The sequence below is a fragment of the Delphinus delphis genome, chromosome 4, assembly GCF_949987515.2.
Source record: "Delphinus delphis chromosome 4, mDelDel1.2, whole genome shotgun sequence".
Classification (NCBI taxonomy): domain Eukaryota; kingdom Metazoa; phylum Chordata; class Mammalia; order Artiodactyla; family Delphinidae; genus Delphinus; species Delphinus delphis.
The window spans coordinates 104,119,260-104,135,442 of NC_082686.1; the positions used below are offsets into that span (position 1 = coordinate 104,119,260).

General features: G+C 35.6%; 1 protein-coding gene across 1 annotated transcript in view; it reads left to right on the forward strand.

The window, feature by feature from the left end:
- The window catches only part of IFT80 (intraflagellar transport 80), a 105,435-nt gene that overhangs the window by 25,215 nt on the left and 64,037 nt on the right, over positions 1-16,183 (forward strand). Inside the window, exons 5-8 of the mRNA XM_060010018.1 lie at positions 1,467-1,535; positions 11,172-11,281; positions 14,790-14,879; positions 15,842-15,979. Coding sequence (XP_059866001.1) covers positions 1,467-1,535; positions 11,172-11,281; positions 14,790-14,879; positions 15,842-15,979 — 407 coding nt within the window. The remainder of the gene's footprint in view (positions 1-1,466; positions 1,536-11,171; positions 11,282-14,789; positions 14,880-15,841; positions 15,980-16,183) is intronic.

A 16,183-nucleotide genomic window follows, 5' to 3' on the forward strand; every position in this document is an offset into this window, starting at 1 on the left:
ACAGAATATTTTCATTTAGCAATAGTGTCTTTCATTGTCTAATAGCAAATAATTGGCACAGTATTGATCTAGACTGCTATATAATGTTATCATTCACGGTGTCATATTAGTTTTCCTATATGGCTTATGAAGAATGTTCTGTCAAGAAGGTTTTGGAATGGTCAAGTGTGGGGTAAATAAAACTTTTAATTCTTTAAAATTCTAAAATTCAAAATATTCTCATTTAACTTTACCCCCCTTCCATCTCTTTTCCATCTCCTGCCCTACTGCAGGGATTCTCATCTTCACCTATCATATTAGTTATCTATTATTGCATAACAAGTTATCCCAAAAGTTAGTGACTTAAAATAGTAAACATGTATTATCTCACAGTTTCTGTGAGACAGGGAACAGTTTAGTTGGGTGGTTCTGTCTCAGAATCAAGAAGTTGGATGGGGCTGCAGTTATATGAAGCCCCATTGGGGCTGGAGGATCTGCTTCCAAGATGGCTCACTCACATGGCTGTTGGCAAGAGGTCTTACTTCCTCTATGACTGTTGCAGGAAGCCTTACTCAGCTCCTTACAACATGGGCCTCTCCATAGGGCTGCTTGAGTGTTCTAACAACATGACAGCTGGAGCTTCTCCCTGAGTGAGTGATCCAAGAGAGAACAAGATGGAAGACACAATATATTTTATGACCCACCATGGGAAGTCATACTCCATCATTTCCACCATATTCTATTAGAAGCAAGTCACTAAGTATAGACCAAACTGAAGGAGAAAGGAGAGAGAAGTTAAGCTTCACTTCTTAAAAGAAGGAATAACAAAGAATTTGTGGATATATTTTAAAACCACCACACCTATCCCCTGGGCCTTCTGTAGGACTTTTATCAGTGAGTTTCTCTTCTCTTGCCTGTTTTTTCGACTTCTCCTTTTCCAGTGTTTTTTTCCTTTTCCTTTTTTTTTTTCAGCATATAAATGTGTTCAGATGTCATTCATCTTGAAAATTGAGAAAAAAGAAATAAAAATCCCTCCTTTAACAAATAACTCTAGCTACAACTTCCTCTTTCTTTCTTTCCCATCAGGCAAACTGTCCAAAAGAGTAGTTTATTACTTCACTCCATTCAGTCCCCAACTCACTGGAATTTGGCTGTAACTCTTCTAATTACACTGAAAACACTTTTCTTAGAATTCTAGGATGGAGACGTCAGTGAAAATGAAAGCATTATTTGAATAATATACTCATAAGTCTTCTAAGATTAAAGGAAAAAAATAATTTTGTCATTGAAGTCAGGCTACTTTGATAAAATTGTTTCAGAGTAATTTCAGTTAAATTTTATATTTAGGAAGCAGTGATATCTAAGTAGAGTAACTCGTGTCTGAATTTTAAATGTGCATTAGTGTAGATACTGCTGATTTTTATATGTAAATTTAATGTTTGCATTTATTTCCTATAGATAAAAAATCAATTCTTTTCTCTTTATAGTTGGAGAAGATGGACAAATAAAAATCTGGTCAAAGACTGGAATGCTAAGATCAACTTTAGCTCAGCAAGGTATGTATTATAATCAATTAAATGTCTTTGCATTTTCCTGTAAAAATAGTCTAATATAGTTAGTCTAATATAGTTCCTCAGGCTGATTTTGGTCAGGTTCAAAACCTGAAATCTCTTATTTCTATTTACACTTTTTCCTCTTACTTTCATGTTGCCTGATGGGCCATGGTAACTGTATTGTTTGAGCCAAAAAATATAAGACCCACTCAAACGCTTTTTCTTTGTTAGTGAATCTATATAAATGGAGTTATAGGCTAATGATTCTTTTTAAAATAATTCTGAAGCATCATGAGCATATCCTATCTAGAACAGGATTGGGTGTCTAGTTAAGTAAATAATAATAATAGAAAACACTGAGTATCTCCTTACGTAAAAAGTTCTAATTATATCATAATAATAGCACCCTTTCTAAATTATGTTGTACATCTATACTAATGGAGGGGAACAGATACTCTTATGATTCAAAACTTGGTAAACTACAACTACTTAGAGCAGCAGCTTGGTTTTCCATGTTCATTGGGAAGAAGTGCCCATAAAGTCAATCCAGTGGTCATACCTGTTGGGATTTAGATTACATATGATTTTTTTCCATGTAGCAGATTTATTTTCCAAATTTGGTTTACTTAGGAACAATAAAGCAGTTTTAATGTTGTCCTGAGCCCATATCAGCTGATCTTCAGAGACAGGCTGCCAAAAAGTTTGCAGATTATTCTTCAGAAGTATATGATAAAGTCATTTTGTGAAGCATCTCTAACAACTGACTTCCAAAAATTTCCAGATTTCATTTTTTAACTCATGTTTACTCTTAGGATATGTTAAAATAGTTACATTTCTTTAGCTACACATCAACCAAATGTTAGCAAAGGTAACCATAAGTAATAGGTAGTGGTTATCTCCTGAGGTTAAATCTTTGGTACAGATGGTCTCCAAATAGAATATTTATCCGTGAGTGGAAAATTTAGAGTTCATAGAAACATTCATCAGTAAATTTGTTAGGGAAAGGTGTCAATTTATTGTTGCTTTAGTAATAAAGTATACCTTTAGAAAATAAATTTTATTTTAATCTTCTAGTAGGTGTGGACATTTACTTTTGGCTTTATAATTTTTGTTAGAGCTAATTATTTGGCATTCTTACCTTATGATGTCTGACTTATGAGCAGCTACACAATTCGTTTAGAGATCATCACCACCCCCTTGGAGATGGGGCTGCAGTTCTTTTCAGCTGTTGCTGCTACTGAGACATATCCTTTTTTCCTTTCTTTTCTCTTTTGCTAAATATGTTGTCTATAGAAGACACAGATCTTCAGAGAAATTTTGAAAGCTTATCTCATTACCCATTATAATAATCTGAATTCTTGCCTAAGATCCTTCACCACTGTCCCCGTACAGCTCCTTCTCTTTCTTTAAATTCTTCCCAATCATCTCCTTCCCTTTTATTACCCCTTGGATCTACCATTTTGGACTTTACAAAGTCTAAAGTTGAAACTTAGAATAAGTTGTTTAACATAAACATTGTTAATCATAGAGGGTAGATGACATAGTGCTGTTGGTTCAGTACTATAGTTTACCTGTATAATAGGTCTGGAAACCAGATTGCTACTTATTTTACTCTTATAGAGAAAATGCATTTAGAATTCCCAAACGTGCAGAGGCAGTTTGGAAGCCCAATATATTCATAAATTAAGGACTTTTTATACATCAGAAATCACCAGATGGCCCGTGGGCTGAATCTGCCCCACTAGCATGGTGCAGGCCCAACATTAAAAATTAGGATATTTTACATACATATTTGGATTTCTGGTGTCTGGAAAAATTGGAAGAACTGGCAACATTAAGTCTGCTTTCCAGAACAAATACAGTCAGCTGGAGTTCAATAGTGGCTGCTCCATTTTTAGTTGGATTTTAAGCTTCTCTTATTTTTCTTGCACTCTACATACTTCACTCATTTATATTACATGGTAGAACACAACATAAATCTCTGAAGGGATTTGAGTTTGCAACTCATATTTTCAATAATAGTGATCATAAAATTTTGATTGTTAGTATGTGCCTTGCAGGGAGCACTTACATCTTTTTAAGTATTAATTTTTAATAGATACTACATTCACATGGTTCAGAATTTAAAGCATAAAGAAGGATATAAAGTTATCTATTAAATACTACGCATGTCTCTCGTATTACCCCTGTCTTCCAGCCACCCAGCAAACATTCCCAGAGGCAACTGCTGTTACCATTTTCTTGTGTAGGAAATTTGGTTTTATATGTTCTTTTTTTTCCCTTTTATAAACAAGTGGTTGCATATTGTATCTAGTATAATATGCTCCTTGCTTTTTTTCACTTGAATTGTGAACTGTCTTGGAGGTGGTTTCATATCAGTGAATTAAAATCTTCTTCAAGTTGTTTTCCAAAGTGAATATACCATTTTACATTCCCAGTAGAAATATATGAAGGTTCCAATTTCTTCAAATCTTCAACACTTGTTACTGTCTTTTTTATTACAATCATCCTAGTGACTGTAAAGTGGTATCTCACTGTAGTTTTGATTTGCATTTCCCTGATGACTAATAATATTGAGCCTCTTTTCATGTGCTTTTTGACCATTTGTAGGTCTTCTTTGGAGAAATATCTGTTAAAATCCTTTGCATATTTTTTAATTGGGTTGTCTTTTTATTGTTGAGTTGTAAGAGCTCTTTATATATATTCTGGTCAATAGACTCTTATTGGATATATGATTTGCAACTTGGATATGCAACTTCCCAATTCTGTGGGTTTCCTTTTCATTTTCTTGATGATAGCTTTTGAAGCACAAAAGTTTTGATGAAATTCAGTTTATCTATTTTTTTCTTTGATTGTTTCTACTTTTGGTGTTATATCTAAGAAACTATTGCCTAATCCAAAGTCATGGAGACTTACATCTATATTTTCTTCTAAGAGTTTTATAGTTTTAGTGCTTATGCTAAATGTATGATCTTTTTTTGGTCTATGATCGATTTTGAGTTAGTTTTTGTTTATAGTATTTATTTTGGAGAGGGATGGGTGGTGCTCTTTTTAATTTTTTCTTCCTCTCAAATAGATGGATAAATAGGATTTTCTTAAAAGCTAAAGTACATATTATGTCTTATAAGATAGGTAATTTTATTATGTATTCATTGGATCATGTAATGGTATTTTACATCAACATTCCAAATAGCTGTAATTTCCTTAACATCAAATGGCTGTGAAACTGCTGATCATTTTTATCCTATTTGAATCTTATTCTTCTCACTCAAGGTTTATGTTAATTATGAGATTAATGAACAAAACTAAATTGGGTAGATTTTATTTTAGTTAACTTACTGGTATTTCAACTGAATAATCTGATATCTTTTTCTATATTAAGAATTATAAATTCACTATAGAACTATGCTTTTAATTTTTGAATTTTTTAAAATTAATTAATTTTTGGTTGTGTTGGGTCTTTGTTGCTACACACGGGCTTTCTCTAGTTGCAGGGTGTGGAGGCTACTCTTTGTTGTGGTGTGCAGGCTTCTCATTGTGGTGGCTTCTCTTGTTGTGGATCACGGGCTCTAGGCGCGCGGGCTTCAATAGTTGTGGCACATGGACCCAGTAGTTGTGGCCCGCGGGCTCTAGAGCGCAGGCTCAATAGTTGTGGTGCATGACCTTTGTTGCTCCACAGCATGTGGGATCTTCCTGGACCAGGGCTCGAACCCGTGTCCCCGGCATTGGCAGGCGGATTCTTAACCACTGTGCCACTAGCGAAGTCCCTAATTTTTGAATTTTTGATCATTGCTGCCACCCACACTTTCCTAATAAGGCATAGATAGACTTCGCCTGTTTTATCTCTGGGAAAAATCATTAGAGAAGTTAAGTTATAATCACATTAACCCTGAAGGAAAAATCCCTAGTTATTTATAAGGTTTGATATATTATAGGCTACAAGTTTCAAGGGTGATTATAAATCTGACCTACTGAGAGCTAAATGCTAAAGGTTCAAGTAAAAAGACCAAGGGAGGTAGAGGTCGGGGACTCCTGGCTTCTTTGAGGAGAAAAACTGTAAATTTTGGCACAAAAATGAAATAACGTAAGCCTGAATTACTGTAAGACTCAGAATTATGTAAACAATGTTGAAAGCATCCTGTGATTTTTACTACATGTTTATGTTAATTGTACTTTTTCCTTGATGAGTAGAAAAATTCCCAAATTCATTTCTTGATGATTGGAGGCAGATATAAAGATAGAAAAGTCATGGTCATCACCTTCTCTTCCAATACAGAAAAAGCATTAATCTTGCTTTTTTTGGGGGGTGGGGGTGGGGCAGGGGGTGGAATTTGACTTTGTTTAAAAACTATTCTTACTGGTGCCTATCAGGAATTATTTTTCCTTATTAGAGAAAAATAATGTGTAAGCTGAGGATAATTATAATGAAGCCCTATCTTGTGTTACATTGTATATTTTAATTATAGGTTAAAATTGAAGAGAGTAATACTGCAAACCTTTAAGGACATTTCCCTTATACTATATTCAAATAGAAGAAGGAGATGACAAAACATGGAACCTGTTTATAATGAATTTGGTAAAGGAAATATAAATAACTGTAACACAAGGCAGAATGTACTCGTTTCTTTAAGGCATTGTGGGAGGACAGGAAAGCAGAAATGAATGCTTTGTGGGGAGAGAAAGTATCAGAAAGGCTTCCTGGCAAATACTGCAGCATCTTTTAATTAGGCTTCGAAGGATAAAGAAATTAGGTAGGATAAATAAATGAGCTTGTTGGCAATGAAGTGGAGCTATGGAAGAAATTAGATGATCAGAGGCACAGAGGCAGAATGGCGTGAGGCGTGGAAGTCAGGTGAGAAACCCCCTTGGGCCAGGGGTAGGCTCTGGCCTACCAGAGTGTAGGCTCTGTGAGGGATGGTACTGCCAGAGGGACCAAGACACTGATATTCGCAGATGCTAAATGAAGGGGGTTGGAGTTTATTCTATAAGCATATAAAATCTTTTAAAAAAATGAGCAGGGGAGAAGAGATAAAGTCTGCCTTTTTAGGAAGATTACCTTAGCAGTAATATGTAGGATAAATTAGAAGAGATAGAGGTTAAATTGGGGTCGCTGGTATGGAGGTTACTGAAATGTTTTATGCTATTGTGCAGTAAGGCTTGAACAGAGTCAGTGATGGGGGTAGTTGAAAAAAGTGAATAGTTCTCAGTGGCCAAGAGGAATGGATAATCCTGTAAGAGGTGAAGAATTCAGAGGAAGAAGTGAGGGGATATGTGTGGAGGGATGATATATGAATATGTAGAGTTTGAAGTTCTGGCATGTCTTTGGGGCAAGTGGAAATGTGTTAGAGCTCAGAGGTAAAGGCTGAAATATTATTGTGTGTCAGTTACAGAAAGGTGAAAGGTGAAGCTATGGAGGAAGTTGAGATCCCCAAGGGAGAGGTGACTGAGGCTAGAAACTAAAGAAACAAATGCCTTCATTTCAGCTTTTTTCTCTGTATTGACCCAGTGACATACACAACCAAAAAGTTGTTTTTTTGAGGAATAAATCCCACTCGATATTACTTATTTGTTAATACATGTCCCTACAAATAGAATGAAAGGGAAATAATTCTTTGTTTTTGAATTCTTAATGATTTGACAACCAAAATACTTGAGTGTTTACTCCCATGCACAACACAATAACAAATGGTTGCTTATTGCATTACAAAGTAGTAGTGGTGGTAGCTAACAGGTCATGCTTATAGAGTGCCAAACTCTGCTCTAAGTTCTTTACTTATACTCACAAGATGTAGACCTATACTGCACTCAAGGCAAAGGTAGCTAATGCTTCATTGTAATAGTGAGAGTTTGTTTCAAAATCATTCTTAAAAGCATGCAAAAACAACATTTTTTAGGGGATACCTTTTAGTATGAATGTGAAAAACATGGTATATTTGACCATGTACTTCCTTAAAACAATTGAAATACATTTTTGTCTCCTTTTCTGTGGTTTAAAATGCCTTCAACAAGTTGAAAGAATTTAGATAATTTGTTTTACAGAGAGATAAGGGTCTGACATTTAACACAACCCCAGGTGCATGTGGTTTCTTAAAAAATGTCAAAAAGGTCACATGATCTTAGTGTACAAAGTCAGAAAAACAAGATCTTTTTGAGTGTCTTAACTGAAATGGAGCATAAATAAAAATTCCCAATATAAAAAACAAATTAATTATTATAAAACTACTTTTGTTTTTTGTCCATTTTTGTTAATAAAGAAATTAATAACATCTTATCATATAATTTGCTAAAGTTTTTGTTGTAAAGGCTATATTATTATTTCCATACTGACTTTGCAAAGTGAAGTGTAGCATTGGGAGTAATTCAGTGCTTTAATAAATACGTTTTTTAAAAACATTTTAAATATTAAAGATTTGTTTCAAATGCTAGTGAGATGGATTTTTTATAATAGAAATCATTTTCTCTGTGAAGCTAATTCATCCACTTTCAATATGGCCTTCTCCAGAACCACCCAAATCAGAAGTTGTATAGCGATAAAAACATATATACAGGAGTTTCACACTTAACATTTTATTATAAATATAAAGAATGAATATAAGGAAGAGTTTTCTTAGTTCTTGATGTTATATTCATTTATTCATTCATTCATTCATTTATTGATTGATTATTTTTGGCCGCATTGGGTCTTCATTGCTGCGCAGGCTTTCTCTAGTTGTGGTGAGTGGGGGCTATTCTTCATTGTGGTGCATGGGCTTCTCATTGCGGTGGCTTCTCTTGTTGTGGAGCATGGGCTCTAGGTGTGCGGGCCTCAGTAGTTGTGGCGTGCGGGCTCAGTAGTTATGACTCACGGGCTCTAGAGCGCAGGCTCAGTAGTTGTGACCTATGGGCTTATTTGCTCCGCGGCATGTGGGATCTTCCCGGACCAGGGTTCGAACCTGTGTCCCCTGCACTGGCAGGCAGATTCTTAACCACTGCGCCACCAGGGAAGTCCGTTATATTCATTTTGAATATTGGTGGTTAGGAAGCTGGAACTTCTTTAGCTATTGATCTTATTTAGGATTGCTTATTTATCATAAGTAACTCTATATTTGTTTTTTGATTGAAGGAATGTGGTTAAAAACCACATGCTGTAACAAAAGAATTACTTAAATTTTCCTCTATAAGCCTATTTCGTTTTATTCTATAAATTACTATACCTGTTTCTTTAACAGCATTATTATTTAAAAAATAATAAGCAGGAAATGAATAATCTCCATGTCCTAACAGGAGAGATAAGTATTCTGAAGATTTATAAGGTTTATAAACAAGGAAATGGTGACACAGTTGACTTAATGGGGCCACAAATTCAATGTGAAAGAGGACATAAGAGTCCCTAACTCCTCATCCTATACCCCAAACCATGCCTTTTACCACAACTAAAAGACTAGAGTCACATCCTGTATAACTCAATGGGAGCTGTGTTTACTGAATTATTTCCTTGGGGGTAGATGTTTGTCATAGTTTTGTATACACTCAGGAAAGTGTTATTTTACTGAGTGTATTCATGAAGATGTGATAGTCTATAATTAAAATACATAAATTTACGTTTTTTGCACAATACTTACAACTATAATAATGGAAATAAAGAAGGCACCTATAATTCTACCACTGTATCAAATAAGCTTTCCTCTATTATTCCCTTACTGTCCTCACCAAGAATCATGTTTGGAATATCTGAAATTTTGATTTACATTTTCTGGGGAGTTTATTAGACTTGAACTCTGTTCATTTGGAGATTTACTTTGAAGCCCAGGTCAGCTCCTGGCTACTCCCAGAGAATGTTTCAAGAGAATATACTTACTAAGTTTAGAAGAAGTACCCTCTGAGGTCAGCCATCTCATTGCTCATCTGTAGGTTCCTTTGATACAGGACAATCCTAGATGTCACTGACTGAACAGGATGTTCAGACCCAATATAATATCTAACCTACACCATGAAAGGAATGCTTCAGGAGTTTTTTGGACTAGGTCTAAATCAGACTTTCTAAGTCCTGTAAACCATTAAGACTTGCTCACAGTTGAATTACGTTCTGGTTGGGAAAAAAATGGCACTAAAGGAGTAGGGTGCCACTTAAACACAGCATTTATCTTTCTGAAATTTACTCCCTGTTGATTACTGATTACTCCCTGTTGATTAGCATCAGTTGGGTTTTCCATTTAAATAAACATCTTACTGATTGCTTGTAAATCCTCAGATTCAGATTTCATTTTACTGAGAATGTAAATTACTGAAAGATTTATTCAATCATTCACATAAAGTCAACTGCTACAATAGTCTGACTTAGGAATCCTAGACAATTTTTAAAAGCTTTGTTTTATAAATATAAATAGGTTAATATTTCATAGATTAATTATATAAACTTGATTCACTTCCCTAATGAACAGGTTCTAATGAATAGGTAACTGGACCAGACAGTGGAGCACAGATAATTTAATGCTCTCAATTGATAAGATATTCATTATTTATTTAAAAAATAATTTGTTTTTAATTTTCCCCATTTTTATTGAAGTATAATTCATGTACAGTGAAATGACAGCTCTTTTTTTAAAAATAAATTTACTTATTTTATTTTTGGCTGCATTGGATCTTAGTTGCAGCATGCAGGATCTTTTTTTATTTGCGGCATGCAGACTTCTTAGTTGCGGCATGAATGCGGGATCTAGTTACCCAACCAGGGATCAAACTCGGGCCCCTTGCATTGGGAGCACGGAGTCTTACCCACTGGACCACCAGGGAAGTCCCCAGAATAATGTCTCTTAAGAAGCCAACAAAGAAATATTCTCCAAACCAATGATAATAAAGAAGTCCAAATTTAGTTGAGGTGTACCTTTTTACCAGTTGGTTCTCAGGAGAGTTGGCTTAGTCAACCACAAGCTGAAGGCACAAAAGCAAAAGTCGAATGTTGCCGCTGGAGCACACTGCTAGGGAACGAAGACTCAAGTGTTGACCGGGTGAATGATCTTGGTGGGGCCGCTGCAGTGTTTTCACCATTGCTGTCGCCATAGTTGCTTATTCATTTGTTCTTATTGATCAGCCGCCAGTGGTGCCCCTCAGCAGCTGAGCTACAGGGTGCTTCATCAGCAGCCTCAGATGTCCATGATGATCTCCTGACACAACACCTTCACTCTTATAGCAAAACAGCTTTCCTTATAAAAACAACTTCATTCTTAGATCAAAACAACTTCATTTTTTCGTGAACGAGTGGATTTGAAATCATATCAAACCACTACACAAGAGTTGTTGATGATGGGAAATGATAAATCATGACTTTTCTGATACCTTTTTGTATCTTAACATAATGAAGTATATTTATTTTACGTTTTTCCATAGCACACTCTCAAAGTCCTAAAAGCTCCGTATTTTCTCAGCAAGGTCAAAATTAGTAAAAAATATAGTTTATCAGTTGCTCACAGTAGATTTTCAACAGTCAATCTTAACCTGGTCTATGTTTCAGTATCAGGCTTATACTGCAGTTTGGATGGGCCATTGAATGAGGAAATGAAATGACACCCCAAATTGCTTTTTTGATTTTCCTAACAATCTCCCTTTTATAAAGCATAATAATTTAAGTTTATCAGGTTTTTTTTCTTTTCCTTTTTACAGGAACACCAGTGTATTCAGTAGCATGGGGCCCTGATTCGGAAAAGGTTCTTTACACAGCAGGCAAACAGCTGATCATTAAACCTCTTCAACCAAATGCTAAAGTTTTACAGGTACTTCTCAGGCATTTGTAAATTGTTATTGGGGTCTGCCAGACTGCTAAGTGAGAGGTCACTTTCTTAGGAGTCCCTTTTTTCTGGGTGGTCTTGTTATAGTTGAAGCTCTTAAGTGTGTGGTTTTATTGGCCTTTGTTACAGAACAGGGGATATCTGGTTATGTTTCCAACGAGGTTCACTTCCCCCTTTTTCCAACTCACATTATACCAGTAAGTCATAAATGTGTTCTGAGTTACTAAATTATCACATGATTTGGCATAATAGCCATCTTTAAATTTAACAGAGTCAACCTAACATGTATAGATTTGAGACAAAACAGGACTAAATCATAAAACTTTTAAGAGGTTGTTTAGACTGTATTTTTTATCATCACCTCTAGCGTCTTCCTCCTCATTGTTTGTTCAGTACCCTTGAGCTTTCTCTAAGACCCTAGAATTCTTTTAGTATTTTTAGAGTGGAGGGGGCGTCAATGTAATGTTTAGAACAATCGGATATATATAATTTTACCAATTATAGGGAAGCAAAACAATAGTGGCAGTTAAGACAGGTCAGGGGAGGACAAATAAATGAAAAACCTTTAAGCCTATATCCAGGATTTTGATGTTTGATTTCAGTGCAAAGAGGCAGAATCATTTTCTTCATATTTTGATAATGACACAGTGTAGTGTGGGTAATAAGATTACAGGCTTTGGAGTTAGTCACCTGGGTTCAAATGTTCACTTACTTATATGTGACTTTAGGCAAGTTATAAAATGTCTTAGCGCCTCAGCGTTCTCATCTCTTAGATGTGATGCTAATACCTACTTGATAGGAATGTTGTGAGGATTAAATGAGTTAAATTGCAAAGTGCATGGGACAGTGCATATAATCAAAATATTGAGTGCACACAATGAAGAGTAGTTGTTGTTGATATTGCGGTGTTGTTCTATCATCTCTACCTTTTAGTCAGCCCTTAATAAATTAGAGCCATGGAGGCCAGTTAAAAGGTATAGAATGACCACGTCCTGGGTAAGGGATTTGGTGCTGGGGATTGACTGGCTACAGCAGGTATAAAAAGTGTTTTAAGAAGAAACATTAGGTTTAACAGTGAGTAGATGTAGAATTTGGAGAGTAAGGATATAGAAATGGCTTTGAGATTCCATATTAATCACTTCTATGTAGAGTATGCTATACATATTCCACACAGTCATCATGCATTTACATTTTTCTACATGCAGAACACTCTGCTAAGAACTGTGGAACAACAGAAAGAGAAGAATTTGGGGAAAAGGAATAAGCTAGGAAAGAGGACTGGCTCTGACTGCCTTTAGTCAAAGTCCTTCTAATACCGCTTATATTCTGAAAATGTGCTTTGAAATCATACAGCAAAAGCAGGCCAGATGAATCTTTTAGTTTATAGTTATGTGATTTGTTAAGATACCTGTAATTAGGCATATGTAAGTGAAACTCAGGAAGATGCTTAAATCACCATTGATAAATTATCGTTTTGTGGCTCGGTAAAACCTTTGGCCCAGGAGGTGGTGAAGGGAAAGAAAAGTATCCATTGCCAAAATTCAGCTAGAGTGGAGAGGGGTTAAAGTATAATTAGTAACTTCGTGCAAATCTTCTATTCCTTTTGGAAAACTAAAGCTGCAGCAATTCTCCTTGGGCATAAACACATACTCACATTTGGATTATTCACAAAAAAGAATGCTTATTTAATTCTTGCTTGTAGAATACAGTTCAAAAGTATATATTTCATTTCCCTTAAGAGCTTTAGGGACTCTTCTAGAGACCCAGAACTTGGTTTCAGAGTGAGGAGACTTCTGTTTATTTAGTCATTCAGTGGGAATGTAGTGCATACTTACTATATCCTAGGCGCTATGCTGGGGTGTAAGGTATTAAAAGTGAAACAGAACATAGTTCCTGCCTTCTGTGAGGAGCTCACGATTCAAAGGAATTTTACAAAATGCCTAATACATTAAGAAATAATTGAAAAATGTCTATGCATTATATGTAATATGTGAATATATGTAATATATAATTGATATTCTAAATTATAGTATAAGGAAAATTTAAACCATATTTTGTTCCTAAATCCTTTTGAATATGGAAAATTTTATTTTTGTAGTTTTAAAATGAAACTCTTGAGAATCTCTGCACGTGTATATCTCTATATATCTATATTTTGTTATTTTTGTCTTTGCAGTTTATTTTAGGACATTGGATTAATTTAGCAGTAAATTGTGAAAATTATTGCTTTATCAAAACATTTGTTTTTTTTTTTGTTTGGTTTTTTTTTTTTGCGGTACGCGGGCCTCTCACTGTTGTGGCCTCTCCCGTTGCGGAGCACAGGCTCCGGACGCGCAGGCTTAGTGGCCATGGCTCACAGGCCCAGCCGCTCCGCGGCATGTGGGATCTTTCTGGACTGGGGCACGAACCCGTGTCCCCTGCATCGGCAGGTGGACTCTCAACCACTGCGCCACCAGGGAAGTCCAAAACATTTGTTTTTGACAGAGTGTATTTTTATGTATCTTGAATAAAACAAGCTATGAATTATTGCTTATTCCTAGGGCTTATTTGACCCTAATTTGATGTTTTTTTCTGTATACATTAAGAATAATAGATTTTCCCGGGAAGGCTCTGTAGAGAGAAAACCCTTAAAATCAGTCACTCTTTGAAACAAAGTTAGTTGGTTCAGACATTAAAATGTACCTTATAGTCTTCAAGAAAAATTAATCTTTTTCAGTTATATTATTCTGCTTAAACCTAGTGAAAGATTAATGGCTTTTAATTATGTGCGTGGTTAATAGCTAAATGAGCACATAAATTATAATTTAAGATCAAGAAGACATCCACGCTTAATTTCTAGATCGCCAATTTTTTGGTGACTTAGATATATACACAAATATGTATGCATTCTATATATGTGTAGAGTATATATCTGTGGGAAACCTTTTGTTATATGGTAAATGCAGCAGAATTTTCTCAGAGTAGTTAGTGACTACTCCAGGGACATGAAGGTAAAGAGAATGAAGCTTAGGGGAATGTACAGAAGAGAATGAAGAGAGTACTAAAGAGGATGTGCATGTAGTAGAAGTTTTTTTAAAAAATAAAAGAATTAGTAAATAAGAATGAAGGCAGTATCAGTAATGGGATCAACTGTGCAAAGGGAGCAAAATTTGGATTCAAGTAAGTTTTGGACTACATAACATATTCATTCCATTATTATCACACAGATGTCAAGCTTGGAATAGTTCAATAGCAAGTGATTTTCCATCTGGAGTCCAGGCAATTGAGGAAATTAATAAGGATGTGAGTTATATAGTGGATGTCATAGTGCAAGGTGCTTTTCATTAGTTTAAATTGGAAATGAAACCAGCATAATGGTTATGAAAGGAAGATAGGAGTCTTCTCCAAGAAGAGGACAAAAGAATCATTAGAAAGAGGCAAAATGCCTTTTCTTATTTAAAAAACTTTTCAGTGCTCTTGAAGTTATAATAAATATCTTATTTTTTTCTCATAGTGGAAAGCTCATGATGGCATTATTTTAAAAGTAGACTGGAACTCAGTCAATGATTTAATTTTATCTGCTGGCGAAGACTGTAAATATAAGGTATGTAATGTTTGAATAATGTTTGAATTTATCACCTGGTTGAAAGAATCGAATTTTGGTGAAAAGTATTTAGCATGTAAGAGTATTCTTTTAGTCCTTCTCTTTAGCCATATCTTTTAACTCTAATAATTTAGCAAATTGTTATTTTATAATTTTCAGTGGCATTTTGAAGTGTTGCCTTTCTAATTTGGCCTATTTCATTGACCTATAGAATTTTTTTTTAACTTACCATTTTAACCATTAAAAAAAATATATTTATTTGGTCACGTGGGGTCTTAGTTGTGGCAGGCAGGCTCCTTAGTTGCGGCACGCATGTGGGATCTAGTTCCCTGACCAGGGATCAAACCCAGGCCCCTTGCATTGAGTGCGTGCAGTCTTATCCACTGTACCACTAGGGAAGTCCCTGACCTATAGAATTTGATTTAATGAGTAGCAACATGAAAACAACTCCTAGTTTTAGTGACTCTTTAAATCAATTTAAGTTTTTTTTTTTTTTTTTGCGGTACGCGGGCCTCTCACTGTTGTGGCCTCTCCCATTGCGGAGCACAGCTCCGGACCCGGAGGCTCAGCGGCAATGGCTCACAGGCCCAGCTGCTCCGTGGCATGTGGGATCCTCCCGGACCGGGGCACGACCCCGTGTCCCCTGCATCGGCAGGCGGACTCTCAACCACTGCGCCACCAGGGAAGCCCTAAAATGGGTAGTTTTTATGATTAATTAAAGAGTTAGTAAAATCTGAAATTATCATGATGATACCATAACATTTTTGGGGGAGATATTTAGGTTTCCAGGAATACAGCTTCCCTACCCCCACCTTGCCTTGTTGGATAGTAAAGACATGTAATTGCTAATATTATAAAGTGATGACTTCTAAATCTTTACCTGATACTTTACCAGAAGCTACAAACTTGTTTGTAATAACGTGGTGACTTATAAAAGAATTTTTAAAATTTGCTTTTTGTAGGTATGGGATAGCTACGGCCGCCCTCTGTACAGTTCACAACCTCATGAGCATCCTATTACCTCAGTTGCCTGGGCTCCAGATGGAGAATTATTTGCTGTTGGATCATTTCATACTTTACGCTTGTGTGATAAAACTGGGGTAAGTTATAGTGGTAAGCAATCACAGATGTGCTGTCATAATGCACAACACACCTGGTTCTCAATCTTTAAAAAACATTTTCAGTGATGCATTTGACTGCATCTTTCTGGTTTGTCTTCTTAATATACTGGTTCAATCAATTCCAGATTTATGGGACCATACAAGCTCTTTAAGTTCATTCTGAAGATTGGGTATGTTCTCTAC